We start from the raw sequence: 15,472 nt of genomic DNA, 5'->3' as shown, positions 1-15,472 counted from the left end.
AGCAGTGTGCGTGAAGACTGCTCAACAGTCCATTCTTTAGTGCTGTGCAATTACTGTGCACACTCTGCTGTTGTCATTTACCCACGATTTCAGAATTATTTTTCCTAGGTTGTCTCTAGAAGAGGGACACAATGATTTGCAAACAGGGGCAGGCATTTGGATGTACTATATCCAAATAGCTATACTGTTGGGTAAAGAAAAGCTAGAGTGTGAGCCCCAGCACTGGATTCCTGATGGCCCATATTGATTAATTGGTAGCTCACTGCCTGGCTTTGTCTCAGCCTGTTCCAGTTATGGCTGACCTAGACAAACCTGGTACAGATTTATGCCATGCTGTGTAGACCTAAGCAGTGGGACTGAGACAGCATTGCCATTTGGCTTTGGGACCAGGCATCAGTCCATGGCTCTCCTTTATTCAGCAGTATAGAAACACAGGCTGCCTGTGTTTTCCTGTTTGCTCATCCAGCCACAGTCATCTGAGAAAACTGAGCTCAGCCTTGAAACTCCAGAAGTGATCTGTGGATGTGATACACAGAAACTGATCTTTATCTCCTCACTTGATGCTCTCTTAGCATTTGAGAGAAGTACAAACAAGCTCTCATATCCCAGGTAAAAGACAACTACAAAAGCCTGTGGCATACAGTGTAGTATGCCTTGCTGTGTTTCAGACTTTTAAAATTTTTTTGAAAGTATTAGTATGTGTTGGTCAGGGCACTGTTCTTGTTGTTACTTCTTTCCCTGCAGTTGCACAAAGAGAATGTTAGATTTTGGCAAGTTGCTTACTGCAGTCTTATCATTGCCTAATAATTGCTGTGGCAGTGTCCTTTCGCTTCATTTGAATTCCTCCTAGTCCCTCTATGGAAGAGAGCGTGAGCAGTTGATCCCTACCCACTGTGTCCATGCTGCTTGTATCCTCATCCTCACTCAGTTGCCCCTTTTCGGTGCTGCAGAGCTGTTCCTTGCGGAGAAGCCTGTCTTTACGTCTATGTTGCTCTCTGAACATCTTCCATTTCTGTTATCTCCTTTCTGAGCTGTGGGGACCAGAACTGTGCTGTGTTAAAAACATGGGCAAAACCTAGACTTCTACCATAACTAAATAGTGTGCACTGATTTGTTATCTGTTCTCATTATAAATTTCAAATATTTCCTTTGGCTTCTGTAACCAAAACCAAGCACGGAGCTGATGTTCCTAGTGAATTATCGCTTCTGATTGGTAATGGCTGGGGTGGGCAAGGAAGATAAAACTCGTGACAAGGAGATTTTGCCAGGAAACTTTGAAGCTGTGCAGTGTTCTAGAGCACAGATATTGATGTCCTGGTGTCACCCTTGGCAAACAACTTAGCTGTTTTTGTGGGTGGAGGTGGATCCTTCCCAAAGGACCAGACACAGAAGCAGAGAAAAGTCATAGTTAGAAGAAATTCTGAAACTTCATCAGCATGCATGATTCAGTGCATATCTCCTTGGTGTGCTTGGAAAGACCTGAGTGATCTGCTTTAGATAATTATTAGATAATTCAACTTGTTGAGTTTGTGAAAGATTCTGTACAAGAAAATAAGTAATTGTACCACTTAGGTTTCATCGTTTGATCATGGGTGATCTAAGAACTGACTGAGACTTCCTTTATTTCCAAAGGTTGTAGGGAAAGGGAAAGTGTATGAAAGCTGGCCTTTTTGGTGCTGCTTGCTGTAATTGCCAGTGATGCATATTAAAACAAATATTACTATTATGGCTTCGTCGACATGGGTGTTTGCCAAAATTGTTAAAATTATTACTTTTTAAAATGAGCCTTGAATATACTTATAGCCTATACAACAACAGTATGGCCAGCTCCTGAGTCATGAAGCCTTTAAAAATATTGGATATCCTTCACCGTCATACCGGAGTATTTGTGTTAATGTCTACTTTAAATAGCAAGTACCCAAATCTCATGAGCGGTCTGCAACTTGTGTGACATCAGTTTAACTGAAGGCTGACTCCACAGTCTTGTCCGTTGTTCAAATGGAGAATGTGTGAAGGGAAGGGGAAAATTCAAGGAAATAAAAGATCATGAAATTACAGGTTACTGCTGCCTTTTTTAATTTTTTTTTTTTCATTGAGCAGCAGAAGCAAAAAGTACACAACACCCCCCTTTTCACACCCCCAATTCTTTCATGAAAATGATTTTTTTTTTTTTTTTTTAAATCAGGAAGGAAATGAGTGGTCAACTGCTATGCCCAATCAATCCCTTTGGAATTTATTGTCCACTTTTCAGAGAGGTCTCCCACAAAGTTCTGTCTACAAACAACAAACTTCTCCCTTTCTTTAACCTAATGGGATTAGTTATATCCTGTGCTACTCTAGGGGTTAATCAAATAATGTTAGTTGTCACAGTATCTTATGCTACATCTTTTTCCAAAGGAGCTATAAATTTTAATGACAGACACTATTCAGGATGAATAACTATAAGGATTCTGTTTGTGTCCAAAGGCCAAAGCATTGTATTCAGTTGTTGACAGACATTGTAGTTTTATGATGTCGAAACCTTGAAAGACAAGGAATGGTTCTCCCAAACATGGTAACACATTCAGAGAGCAAAGGGGAAGGAAGAGGAGAGGCATCAAAGAGCGAGAAAGGACTATGGATCCTGCAAAGGGTCTGTCTCGGAGCAGTCATAAACGTTACCAGATCTAGAATCACGTGGCAGCTTGTTACCTGCGCACTGTCCCCCTGTAAGAGCAAAACATATTATGGCATGTCAAAACAAGGGTAAGGTTTCTAAAAGTTTTAGTCATTTTGTGATTTAACATAAGAACAGCAAAAATTTAGAAGTTCACAGGGAGGACTAAACTCTTCATTGTTGTAAATAATTGTAAATAGCTGGAATTGTTGGGCTGGAGTAAATCTGGTTTAGATTCATTCTTTACCAACACCAAATAAGCGGTCTTTCTGGGAGGTGGGGGGGATGTTGGTGGTGTTGGGGTTTTTTGTTTATTTGTTTTAAAGCCTCTCATCCACTGCTTTTTAACGCCTACTTATCTCAGAGGGTTAAAGGAGCACATGGACATGCTTGGAGGGTGCTCTCTGTATATGTAATAGCAATATTGCAGTGGTATTAATATTAAACATTTGCATGTGTAAAGCTTGGTAAAAAGAAGTAACAAGTGACATTAACATTGGATACCACCTACAGAAATACTGTGAAGGATCTGTGTTTCCATTTGTCTGTTTATGGGAGGACAGAAATTCCCAAGCCATCTACAGGCACTAGGAGAACGGTTCTTTTAAAAGTGATAATATGGTGCCTCAGCCTCTTAGAAACTTCCCCTGCACCTTTATCTGTGTGGATTGATGCCCTGTAAGCCATTATTGCTATGTTTCACATCTGTATTTGTACTGTTCGGGAATAGATTCCATTTAGTCCCTGGAAGAGGACTTGCAATAGGTGCTGGCGGAGGCCAGTATCTTAGTTGGCAGACTGGTAGGATTCCTTTTAAAGGGAAGGACTATTTCAGCGTAGTACCATTTACGCCAGTCTTGGACATCTTTTGCATGTCAAAATGCTTCATACGCAGCAGGGCTTGATCATCTCGTTCCCCACTGGGTGACTGCTGCCCTTGTAAGAACCTGGAAAATGTGGATGTGCCCTGAGGAAGAACAGCTAACTGAGGCTCCATTTGCTCTAAAGTGCGATCTGAAACTGATAATGGCTAAGGGTAGAGCAGCGCACAAAACTGGGCTAAGTTTCCATTTGTACTTTAATGCACTAAGGGGAGGAAATGATGGCACCACCAGTGGAGAACACTAAGTTGTGACAAAAGTAGACTGATCCTCTAAGTGGAAATGCTTGTGAGGCTGCACGAGTCTGAACATATAGCGCAACGTAGACAGTCTCCAACATATAAGAAAGCTTGGTCACGCTGGTAGTCTGGGATCACATCCTTAGCTGGGGATTTTGCACAGTGGAAGGGGAGTGCTGAAATTAAATTCTGCTTTCTGCAAAGATTCCAGGAGGAGAGGGAAAAGGAGATTGATAAAGCCAAACCAATCCTCACGTTTTGACAAGACGATGACTTCATGGCGTCACAGCTATTTCTGCAGCTTTCTCCTCCTCTCTGACCCAACTATGGGACTCCAAAGATGGAGTGACATAGCTGGATGATGGAGCTTTCCAGATGTCCAAGCACCCTCATGTACACAAAACCTCATAGATGAGGTACTAGCAGATGAATCTGCTATAACTTTACGAGGTAAAATACTGTGGTTTTTTCCCCTGACTTCCCTATTGTGGGAATAATTGTTTTTTAATTAGACCTGTCTGGGGATGATTCTGGCCTGTATTTTGCCAGGTTGAATTTTCAAGAATTTATAAATATTGGCCAAAAAGTGGATAGCATTCTCCATTTGAAATTCATGGCATAAGATGTTCAGAATTTCTGGTAGTGGGCAGTTGAAATGAAGCAATAGGGGCTGCAAGAACTTCTGCATTCTGAAAAACAGCATCATGCTGGGAAACTACACAGTGTTTCACTCAAAATTTTGTCTATAGTCTATCTATAGGTTTTCTGGGCTTGGGGTTTTTTTTTTTTTGTTCTGTATAGGCTGATACATGTTGTCTGACTGTTAACGTAGTCATGCCACAGCTTGAAAAAGTTGAAAAAATGCTGGCCAAGTGACAATCTGTACATTTTCTGTAACAAATGGTCTCCAGCTTTACTTTCAACAAATAAAGGTGGTAGATAGTAGTTCAAGGTAAATGTGTTTGAGAAACTTACATGTATGATTTCCTTTGCCAGTTCATATTCATTTTGACTTGACACATTACTTTTCCATTTGTAAGCAAAGCAAAAAAATTGCTTTGGGTCTGTTGGAGTTTCTTTGTTTTGGTATCATTCCTTCCCTGCAGCTGCTCCCCTCCAGCTTGGAGAGCCCAAGATACCAGAAGATTTGTGGAAAATACTCTGAGATCTTGTTGTTGTCTAATAATGTCTGTGTCGGTTTAGAATCTCTTTCAACAATATATATTTTATGTTTGGCTGAGCTTCTTTATCCTTCTTCATGTAAAGGTTGTTACCATTTTTATCTGCAAGTGCTCATCTACTGCAGGCTTAATGCAAAGCTGATTGTAACCCTACTGCATCTTATGATGAACAGATCATTGGTACCCAACTAAGTGGAAATAATTTTCTATGGCAAAGCAGAAGAATTTAAAGTCATATCACACTAACCTCTGGTAATTTACTGGGATTTACAGATTAAAACGATTATTTGTGAAATGGCTGTGGTATAGCATACACTTAAGATAGAGGAAGAAGATCAAACGCATTTGTATGATTATATACGCTTGTCTATTTTTACCTACGTGCATAAGCGTTTTGTTTGTATATACATAGCATATGCAGTATAGCATGCTGTAACCTGTGTGTAAAAATACTTATAATATTTATGTAACACACTCATTTGACAGCTTTGAGACTGCAGATGGATTTTTTGAAGTTGTGATTTTTTTTTTTTCAGATTTGATTTATCTTGTTACTTTCTCATAAGGAAGAAAAACTATACTTTTAACTCAAATGATGCTAATAAAGTTAGTCTGAAGCTCTATCAGTTGAATCAACCAGAAGAGCATTGGTTATGTCTAAGATCATGTAATTGATGCCAACAATGTAATTTTACTGTATTGGCAGGTAAACATAGCGATGTTTTGTCTTTGTTCAAATGGTAGACTTCCCTTGCTTTTTGGTGTAAACCTCCTAGTACCTAATTTGCAATTTATTAGGAAAACAATGACAATGCATATAATTAGCTATTCTTTTTTGTTACCTCTATTTGATTACTTTCCTGCTATCACATGCAATATGAAACCATCTATTATGAGGTATAGAATATGTAAATATCTAACTTTACAAGAGAAACTGGAGACTGGTCCTTTTTCTAAAGAGGTGTAAAATAAAAGAATAATTGTTAACCATGTCCTTTCATTTTCTTGAAAACATCAATTACATTTACAAATCCCAGAAACACAAGCCCACCAGCGGAACAGAAATAACTCCTTTCAATATGCTTCAAAAAATCTAATCACATCTAACAGCTGAAATTTATTTACAACTGTAATTTGAAACATTAATTATGATAATGTGCTGACTTCTTTTGTAACATGGTTCTCAAAAGCCTGGCAGTTCTCTTTTTGGTCTTGATGTAACATATGTTTCGTGACTTGGAGAATTTCTCTACCTTTCTTTCTTGTTTTTGTTTTTTGAAATATACCCAGAAGGGAAATTTCTTTTTCTCCTCTGTTTGTTAACTATTTTCCTCACCTTCCCCATTATTTTTTTTTTTTTTTTCCCCTCACTGCCGGTTAATTCAAGAGATGGATTTTAGTGCTTTAACTGACTTAATGCTACAGACAACTGAATGTAATGCTTTTTATTTTGGACACAGCAAACAGTAGCAGTGAGGATTTACTATAGTGTGATACCAGGGCACTTCAACAGCATCAGAGCAGGAAGGTGGCTGCTTATATCTTTGTCTTGTCTTGAGACTGTGGCTTTAGAAGGTGCCTTCTTGATACATGTATATATTTGGCTTTATTAAATTGGTTATTAAATTATTTTTGAAAGGGCTTAGTAATTGCTATGCTAGCTTATTTAGTTGTGAGTAAAGAGACTCTGTGTGAGGAAATACTTTAATGATTTGGTTTTCAGTTGTGAAAAATAAGTCAAGTTGTCAAGATACCTGGCTTTACTTTGAAAGCCTTTAAAGAAAATGACAAAAGGGCTCTATTTTTCTTTTTTTGTTTTGTTTTGTTTTTTAGGTTGTGTTTTTCTGTGTGACGGGGAGATTAGCCAAAAAAATGGAATTTTTATTAGGACATGAAAAGGTCTCTAATGACCCTTGAAAGCGCACAAAAGGGTAGCACAATAAGTGACAGAACTCTAACGAGGGTGGAGGGCATTCCAGGAAAAAAAGAAATTAAATCCTTTAATTTTTTTCGGCTTGCCATTTTCTGACAGCTTATCAAGTGGTTGGGACTTGTTTGTTTTGGCATGCGGTTCATTCATTGTAGGCAGCCGGTACTTTGTTCTTCTTTGTGGTTTCCAAAACCTGATTGTGTTTATCCTAGACTGTGGGAAAAGTGTATATTCCTGTTTCCTTTATAAAAGTAAACGTCAGGTTTTGTATGAAATTTTATTTCCCATATTTTCCATTCCATTAATCATTATTGTTGAAATATGTCAGGCTTTGGCACATCATCCTTTGTTTTCATATGATCGTACAGATTGCAGTGTCAGTGTGTGACCTGTTAAGTCAAAAAATAAGCATGTTCGGGCCGTAGTAATTATTACTTCATAAAGCGTAGCTGAGGAACATGCGCCATTATTGAAAAGGGACCAGGATTTAATTTATTGCTATTAAAATTGTTTTGGGGGATATCTAGCTATTGTTGTATAGCACTTTCTCAGTCTAGAGAAGACAAGACTAAAGCGAGCTGTGATAATGGCTCTTCACATACCCGTAGGTAGCTGTAAAAAGAAAGGGAGTAATCTGTGTTTCTTGTCTGTGATGAAAAAGAGGATAATTAATGTGCTGCGGTTGCAGTAAGGGTTATTTTAGTCAGATATTAGGAAAAAACTTCCTAATGATAAGGATGCTGAACACTGGGATAAATTGCTTAGGGAGACTGTGAAATCTCTGCAATTGAAAGACTTTAAGAATGGGTTAGACACATTGTTTGGGAGTGACACAGGTGTGTTTTGACTCTGCTGGGGGTACTAGAAGATCTCTCAAAATAATTTGCAGCCCTATTCCTAGGATTCCTTGTCTTTAAAATGCTGAAGATCTCCATGCAGCTCTTTGTTTGCAATTTATACTCACCTTCTCAAATCTGTGCTTCTATACTCGTATGTACGTCTGGCACTGTGTAAGTATTAGGCCTGTGTTTCGTGACTAGGGCCCTGATTTTGGGTCTATATGTGCCATAATTTAACAGCAGGAAATAAAAGGGAGAAAAAAAACTTTTCACGTTGAAGGAGACGATTCACAAGAAGAAAGAATTCTTTATGCATTTTGCATATTTAGATTATGGATAATACTGTGTTAAATCAATAACATATTGTCTTTTGCATTGTCTTGTGGCTTACTGACAATGTAATATTTGAAGACTGCTTAATAACTTCAATCAACTCCTGAACCACAGTAGGTGACCAGACATTTCATAAGGTCATTTTTTTTTTCTTCTGTTTTCAAAGTAACATCATTGGAGGTTTGCATTTTAAAAAGAGATTAAAATGTCTCTCATTAGGAGAGAATGAAGATAATACTAAATGTGAGTAACAGGAATACAGAATCACAGACATTTAGAGATGGCAGAAGCCTCATTATTCATGACAATTTGTCTTTCTGCAAGTCCAAGGTTGTTCTGTGTTGTACTTGGCCATATTTGTTTTCATTGTTCTTCAAAAATAAATGTTATTGAGTTGACTGAAACAAACCCAAAATCTGAGCAGAAGTACGAATTGGACTTCTAGTACTGAAGCTGTTGAAGGAAAGGGTTTTATTTTATCTGTTTTATGTATAATTTGTGTACTCAATTAGTTTTCATTACTTTACATGTGATGTGATACAGAAAAAAGAATGGTTTCAAATTCCGGAGACACTTCTAATCAGTTTTTATGTCTCTTTTTTTCAGCGGCTTTCTCGGAATGCCTATGGAGATACAAGCATTCAGTTTCTAGGCACAGTGGTAAGTATGTATAACAATTACCAAGAGTTATGTTGGTAGAAGAATATAATGTAAACAGAAAATAGGCAAATTACACTGGCAGCACATTTGACACTTGTGTTTGTGGAGGTTAGTATTATGTGTAAATATTCTGAGCTTAACAGGTGAATCGAGGCAAATTTCTGAAGCTAACTTTCATGGCACAGTGCACAGTATCTGCATTCCACATGTCAATTGATTCAAGTCTGCCTCTGTTGCATTTACAAGGGATTTAAGAGTAACTGGTTGTAGACTTGTAAACTTACTGCAACATACTTGGGTTTGGTCCACGCCAGCATCAAACCCACTCTTCCCCACCACCTCCACTTTCTGACCTCTGTTGCTTCACCCGTGCCACGTACCCTCACATCCCAGAGGTGGGTGAGTACCTTATGAAAAGACTATTTAGTAATGCAAAGTGTTCTGTCCTTTTCTCACTCTAACCAAATGTCATAGCTGTGTAGTTCTCCCAGATTTTGTTTGCTGGAGAGAAGTATGCCTGAAATGCTGATCAGATTTTATACCATTAGACAGAATTTACTCAATAAAATAGATTTTTTTCATCTGCTATTATCTGGAGCAGTCATGTATACTATAGAAACTAAAGTTTTGTGTTAGGTGATGGATGCTTATAAACATATATGTGATTGAAGCAGCTTCCAATTCCATGATTTGGATGATTAAAATGCAGTCAGTGAATTTTTCCAAGTTCCTTATGCACCTAAAAATAGTTCTGAAAATGAGATAAAATTGAAGTATCCTCTAAAGTGAGTTGTCCTGATTGCTGCCAACGGGTTTTCCTCAGTGACATTAACAGTCAAAAGCCTAGGAATGAAATGTTCCCTTTAGAATTTAGTCCTAATGTCTCTGTGCACTATATGTTTTGGACAAAAGTAGATTAAGATTGCATATGATAATGCTTTCATTCTACTTGCTTGTGATTAGTTCTTCTAAGAGTCCTATGAAGCCATTTTTTGGGAGGTATAACGTGGTAAGAGTAAACTTAACAAGAATACCTGTAGACTTGCATGTTGTTTTTTAGAGATGAAAAGTGCCCCTAATATTTTTTTGCTTCTATAAACATATCTCTGTACATGCATATACATTTTATTTGTCTTGTTCAATATCAGGCAGAGCAGCAGTTACAAATAAGTCATAAAATAGAAGTTTTGTTCTGCACTATTGTATTTGTAAAGATGCTTCAGCTCTGGTGTTGCATCCTGCATATGCGAGATTGCTGCTAGCTGACTGATCTGATAGTTCTTCTGTGAGAAGAAAATAATTGCTCCAAGTAGATAAGATATAAATGCAAATGCAATTTGATAAGATAATACTGAAAAGATTTTAATCAATCCCCTGTAAGTGGGTGCTGTAGCAGAGAAAATTCTGATTAAGTGTGTATTTAGTGACATTAAAAATTAAATTTGTTGTTAAGTCGGGTATGAAAACAGTTCGTATTAATATGTTAGAAGTGCCCCGGAGTCTCACTTAGAGACTAGAACTCTTGTGCTGGGCCTTGTGCGACAGCAAAAGAAGACAAAAGAGGGTACAGTATTGATGTGCTTTAAGCTTTAAAAAATTGATGATGAAACAGCTAATGGATTGTAATATATATCAGATCTTACTGACTAGCTCATGTGTGCTTATTGGATCCTAGTTATTTTGGGAAATTAAGTATGTGATTATAACTAAAATTCTCAAGAGGACTGGACAGAAAAGCCTGTAGTACTCTGTCCATGATTTTTTATTTAATGTAAATTATGCACATGTCTTGCTGATCAAACCCAGAGAGAGAACTTCAGCGAGCAGGGTAGAGAAGCAGTAATGAAGTCTGCTTCCCAGGGTTTGCTCCGATACCAGTTCTCCCACAGAATCCAAGCCAGAGTCTGCACCTCTGTTCCTATCAGTTCCTCTAGCCTACTGTTCTTCTCCTTTCCCCTAAGTCCCTGTATTTAATTTGCCCCTTGCTCCTTTAACATCCTTGTACTCTTCTGATTTCAACTTAATGCACTCGGCTTAGGTAATGGGGCGGAAGGATGGATTTTCCTTACAATGATATCCCCTACAAATTGCCTGCATTTATAGGTACACAGTCTCTATGTGTGTAGCTGCGTGTGTATGTGTACGCATACACAAATGTAAATGTTCAAACAAAGAAAAGAATATCATCTTAATGAAGGTGCTAGAAATACGTTTGGGGCTCACCATTACGTATCTCTTACTAAAACTTTGCTAACAATAGAAGTGCAGTCAAGATAGTAAGTGTTTGAAAGGAATATTTAGCAGCAAGAAAGTCTTGATTGCTCATTATTATTATAATGTATTTTTATCAACATAATAAACAGCTTGTGAAATTATTGCTCTGCTCTTTTTTTCATAGTAGAAAACATTAGGGATAGCTTTGAGCATTCTGTGTTACTTTTGATGGGGGCAAATGTTGATGGCACTTCAGTGGTGGCAGGCAGCGTGGTGCTACTGAGCGTACACACCGCTGACCTGTCCATCAGAACGTATTTTTAGAACCAGCTGATCAGGAGCACAGCTCCCTGGCTTGTCAGGAGGGCATCAGCTTCGATAAATGGCTTCACTTGATTTTTTGACATTGGATGGTAGAAACAATTCTGCTACTGGTTTTGGATAAAATACAAGCCCCTGCCTCAGGAAGCCAGCTGACACTCTGAGGAGAAGTGAAAGGTATGCTTCTCTATTAGAACCATCCTCGCTGTCCCAGTTAGCAAGGTGAAGGACAGAGAAAACTACATTGCAGCAGAAAGACAACAGTTTAATATGAATTCTGCTGCATAACATATGGTAAATGTGTGGACAGTAGGACAAATGTTTCTGTTAGTGTAGCAGCATATTTCTGTTGTTTTGGAGGAAAGCAGGAAAAATCATGTTGCTTTCCCCAGGGAAATCATAGCTTTGAGTGCACACTGTTAGCATCGTTTGGGGGTCTACATGGATTTGTATTAATACTCTTGTTTATTTCTGATCACGAGTAGAAATTCTTTGCTGCTTGAGCGTTTCTCTTCTCTTCAAATTGTAGTGGCGTTAGATAGTTTATTTTCACTAAATTGTTTTTTGGCAGAGGGTTATAAGTCTCAGATCTGATATTGCTCATGCTATTGGAGGATGTACAAGGGTATTTCTGCCTGAGGAGCAAGCAACTTTTAGCTGTAAGAAGTAGTTGTTGAACAGGAGGCTACACTGATTTGGTTTAATTTTCTTGGTATGATAACATTTTGAGTCCTGATTAAATTATTTCAGAACAGATCATGGGTTATTGCCATAATTGAGATTTTACATGAGTTTTTACTCATTTTTCCTCTCTACTGAAGATGACTAGATATCATGTGCTGATGGAGTCCTTCTATTCTGTGGCTTTACACTAGAATTATTCAGATAGTATATTTATTAATAGCATTACTGTAACACCAAGGAATCTTATTGTGCTATATATTGTACAAAGAAAAAGGAAACAGGGTAATACATGCTTCACATTAATGTCCAAGACCATGCCCAAAAGCAGGAAAAACAAGGAGGCAGTCCTTTATGGGTTGTCTCCTGGGTCTAGGCAGCTCACAGAAATAGGTTTGTAACAAACATAGAATCATAGAATCGTTTAGGTTGGAAAAGACCTTTAAAATCATCCAGTCCAACCAATAACCTACCACTGCCAAGTCCACCACTAAACCATGTCCTTAAGCACCACATCTACATGTCTTTTAAATACCTCCAGGGATGGTGACTCAACCGCTTCCCTGGGCAGCCTGTTCCAGTGCTTGATAACCCTTTCGGTGAAGAAATTTTTCCTAATATCCAATATAAACCTCCCCTGGCACAACTTGAGGCAGTTTTCTCTCGTCCCATCACTTGTACTTGAGAGAAGAGACTGACAAGGTCTCTCCTCAGCCTCCTTTTCTCCAGGCTAAACAACCCCGGTTCCCTCAGCCGCTCCTTATAAGACTTGTTCTCTAGACATAAAGATCTACATGAAATCGAAACATGAAGATCTATAGAAAAATACTAAAATCTATACACAGAGCTTCTGCTTCAGCCTCTGCAGTTCAAAAGCCTGTATGTTTGAGCAGTCTTTTCGGAGGACCAAAGTCCACCCTTCATTCCTCTCTTTCTAGTTAGCCTCCAGTTTCTGTCGTGTCTCTTGTCTCTTCGTTCCACCTTCTGTTCTCTTACGTGAGAGGAATGTTTTCTGTTGGCCTGCTGATGGTCCCAATCATTTGCTGGTTATTCACGCCTCTGTCAGCAGGACTTCAGCAATGAAATATGTCTGGGCAGACAACCTTTAGCACTAAGAAGGCTACAAGTATATAGAGAACTACAGATTATTATGGAAGCATTAAACTTATTCTAGACTGTGCGTAATGGCCTCTGTGTAGAGTTTTGGATAAAGAAATATTGTCTGTTTGCTCAGCTAGTGAGTGGCCTGGCTCTGCTGCATCTGTAACGTCATTGTCAGCGTTGGGCTGCAGGCCGTGCTTGACAGCGATACTCTGCTGGCTCAGTGGAACGCTTTCCTCAAAAGAGACAGTCCCAGACAGCGAAGAGTCCCCAGCCACAGTGGAAAATTTCACTATCCTCTGCTCATTATTCATGCCATTTCTTTGATCTTCTGTTCTCTAACATCAGAGCAGCGATATAGAGGAAAACAGTTACTTCTTTCCCCTGGGGAAGGATGAAAGAACATATATGTGACAGATATTAGTCATGTTGCTCAGTGTATTACTTGACAATGTTCCTTCAGTGGTGAACACAATATAGGAACCCACGTGGAACAGAGTGGAATTGCTCTGACCTAAGAATCAAGCCATCTTTTGGTGCTTCTGAGTTTCATGGCACAATTTTCTTGGTTCAGCTTTCTCACTGGAGGTTTTGCCATTGCTTCAGTCTCATCCCTGATGGAGTGCTTTTGGCACCTTTGATTTACAAAACATTTGAAGTTTTGCTATGGAGGCTTATGCTCTCTTATGTTTGCTATTAGCCTTGTTAATGCTACGCTTGCTGTTCTTCAGCCTTTTTGCAGACCCGTTTAAAATAGTCCAGAGACCCACCGCCGTGACTACATCTGCAAACTCCAGGTTGAGAACACTGGATTTAGGAAAACTAGTCTCTGTCAAGCCCTGGCCATGCTTTTTAGCATAATTGGCATACGTTCTCGTACAGTAGTGATCACTCAATATTAATGACTTTTTGATTGTTCTGTAGCTACTTCCAGATAGATACACAATCAGGGTTATTAGTTACGTATGTTGTTTATGAAGTTGGTCAGAAATGGAGAGCTTTACATAGAGGCATTCCTCAAAATCTTTGCCTTGGCTTCCTGGCTTATTGCATATTCATCATTTATGTATCTAAGGTAATCCTAGGAGCTACAGGTCAGTATACTAACGTTACTTCTCACTGCTGATTTCCCTTTCTGCTCCTTCCTGCCGTGACTTGTCTGCTTTTGCTTCAACAGCAAACTTCCAACTTTCTGTACATTATTGAGGCTTACAGATTGTCCTGGAACTTTTCAGTCTGTATATAATCTCATCAGCTTCCAGACAACTTCCTCCTCCTTTTTTCTTTCTCCCTGCATTCTTACAAAGACCAATTAAATAGCAATAAAGATGGAAGCTTTGACTGTGTGAGTCTGATTTAGCTCACAATGACAAATGTTTAACAACCTGCTTCTTTCACCCTTACAAATCATTGCAGTTCTTAACAAGTTTTCTTGCTTTCCGCTTTTTCTTTCTGTATGTGGCACTTCTGAAACTAGATACTGAAGATTTATGCAGACTTTCAAACATTGGTTGAAAACCTGCAGAGGTTACAAAAGTTGTATTTATTGGAGTATGTAGAGTATTAACCACAAGAAAATAAATATAGTCCAGTAGGTGTTTATTTTGCAAGATAGTGTCGTCTTTTTTAAATGTTTTTTTTTTACTCTTCCTTTTCACAAGTCTTAAGATTAGGGTTCCTGCTGATCTAAAGGGAGTTCTACTGTTGTATAGACTTTTTTCTTTTCACCCAGTTTCAGAGGCACTGTGAACCACAGTGTTTCTAGTAGTAGAGCTCTCGTCAGTGGCATTTCAGTAGTGCAGAATGTGTCACTAGGAAAAATGGGCAGTTGCTTCTGGAAGCATTAACTTCTGCAAGTCCCTTTTGAACACGGGCGGTGAGAATCCAGAGACTGGCTACAAGCTGGTGCAGTATTCTGCAGGAAGTGGATAATTCATGCACCAAGGATTTCACTTGTGAAAGTAGTGATACTTCAGCCCGTCATTAGGACTTGGCAGCGAGAATTGTTCCAGCTCACGTGACGTGGATGATTGGGCGCAGTCACACAGTTACATAGGCTGTTCTCATTTCAATTGTGTTATATATTTATATCTTTTAAAGCAGAAGGTATAGCGAAGATATTAAAGCTGTCCATTGGGGGCAAACTGAAAAGCTCCTGAGAGATCTAGAAATACCGGTGTTCCCAAAAGCCACGTCCTAAAATCAGTTAGACTATTTTGGGAATCTTGCTCAGGATTCCTTTGGAAAAAGAAACAAGAAAGCGCTCGGAGTTCTTTCTGAATTTTGCTTCTGTGACTTAAAAGAAACCAGAAGTGCCACAAGTTCCCACAGAACAACTTCTTGTAGTCTTTGCCTGAGACCTCCTTGAGCAAGAGGTGGTGGTGTCAAGGTGAAGCTGAAGCTCCGTATGTGCTTGTTGGGTGGCCAGTGTGAACG

General features: G+C 38.8%; 1 protein-coding gene across 4 annotated transcripts in view; it reads left to right on the top strand.

The window, feature by feature from the left end:
• PCCA (propionyl-CoA carboxylase subunit alpha) overlaps nt 1–15,472 on the top strand; it is a 301,407-nt gene that overhangs the window by 231,742 nt on the left and 54,193 nt on the right. For all 4 annotated transcript variants that reach the window (XM_052785694.1, XM_052785695.1, XM_052785697.1 and 1 more), the window contains one exon: nt 8,666–8,719. In XM_052785694.1, coding sequence (XP_052641654.1) covers nt 8,666–8,719 — 54 coding nt within the window. The remainder of the gene's footprint in view (nt 1–8,665; nt 8,720–15,472) is intronic.

This window comes from Harpia harpyja, chromosome 4 (assembly GCF_026419915.1).
Source record: "Harpia harpyja isolate bHarHar1 chromosome 4, bHarHar1 primary haplotype, whole genome shotgun sequence".
Lineage (NCBI taxonomy): Eukaryota > Metazoa > Chordata > Aves > Accipitriformes > Accipitridae > Harpia > Harpia harpyja.
This window is presented reverse-complemented; position numbering and strand designations above follow the sequence as displayed.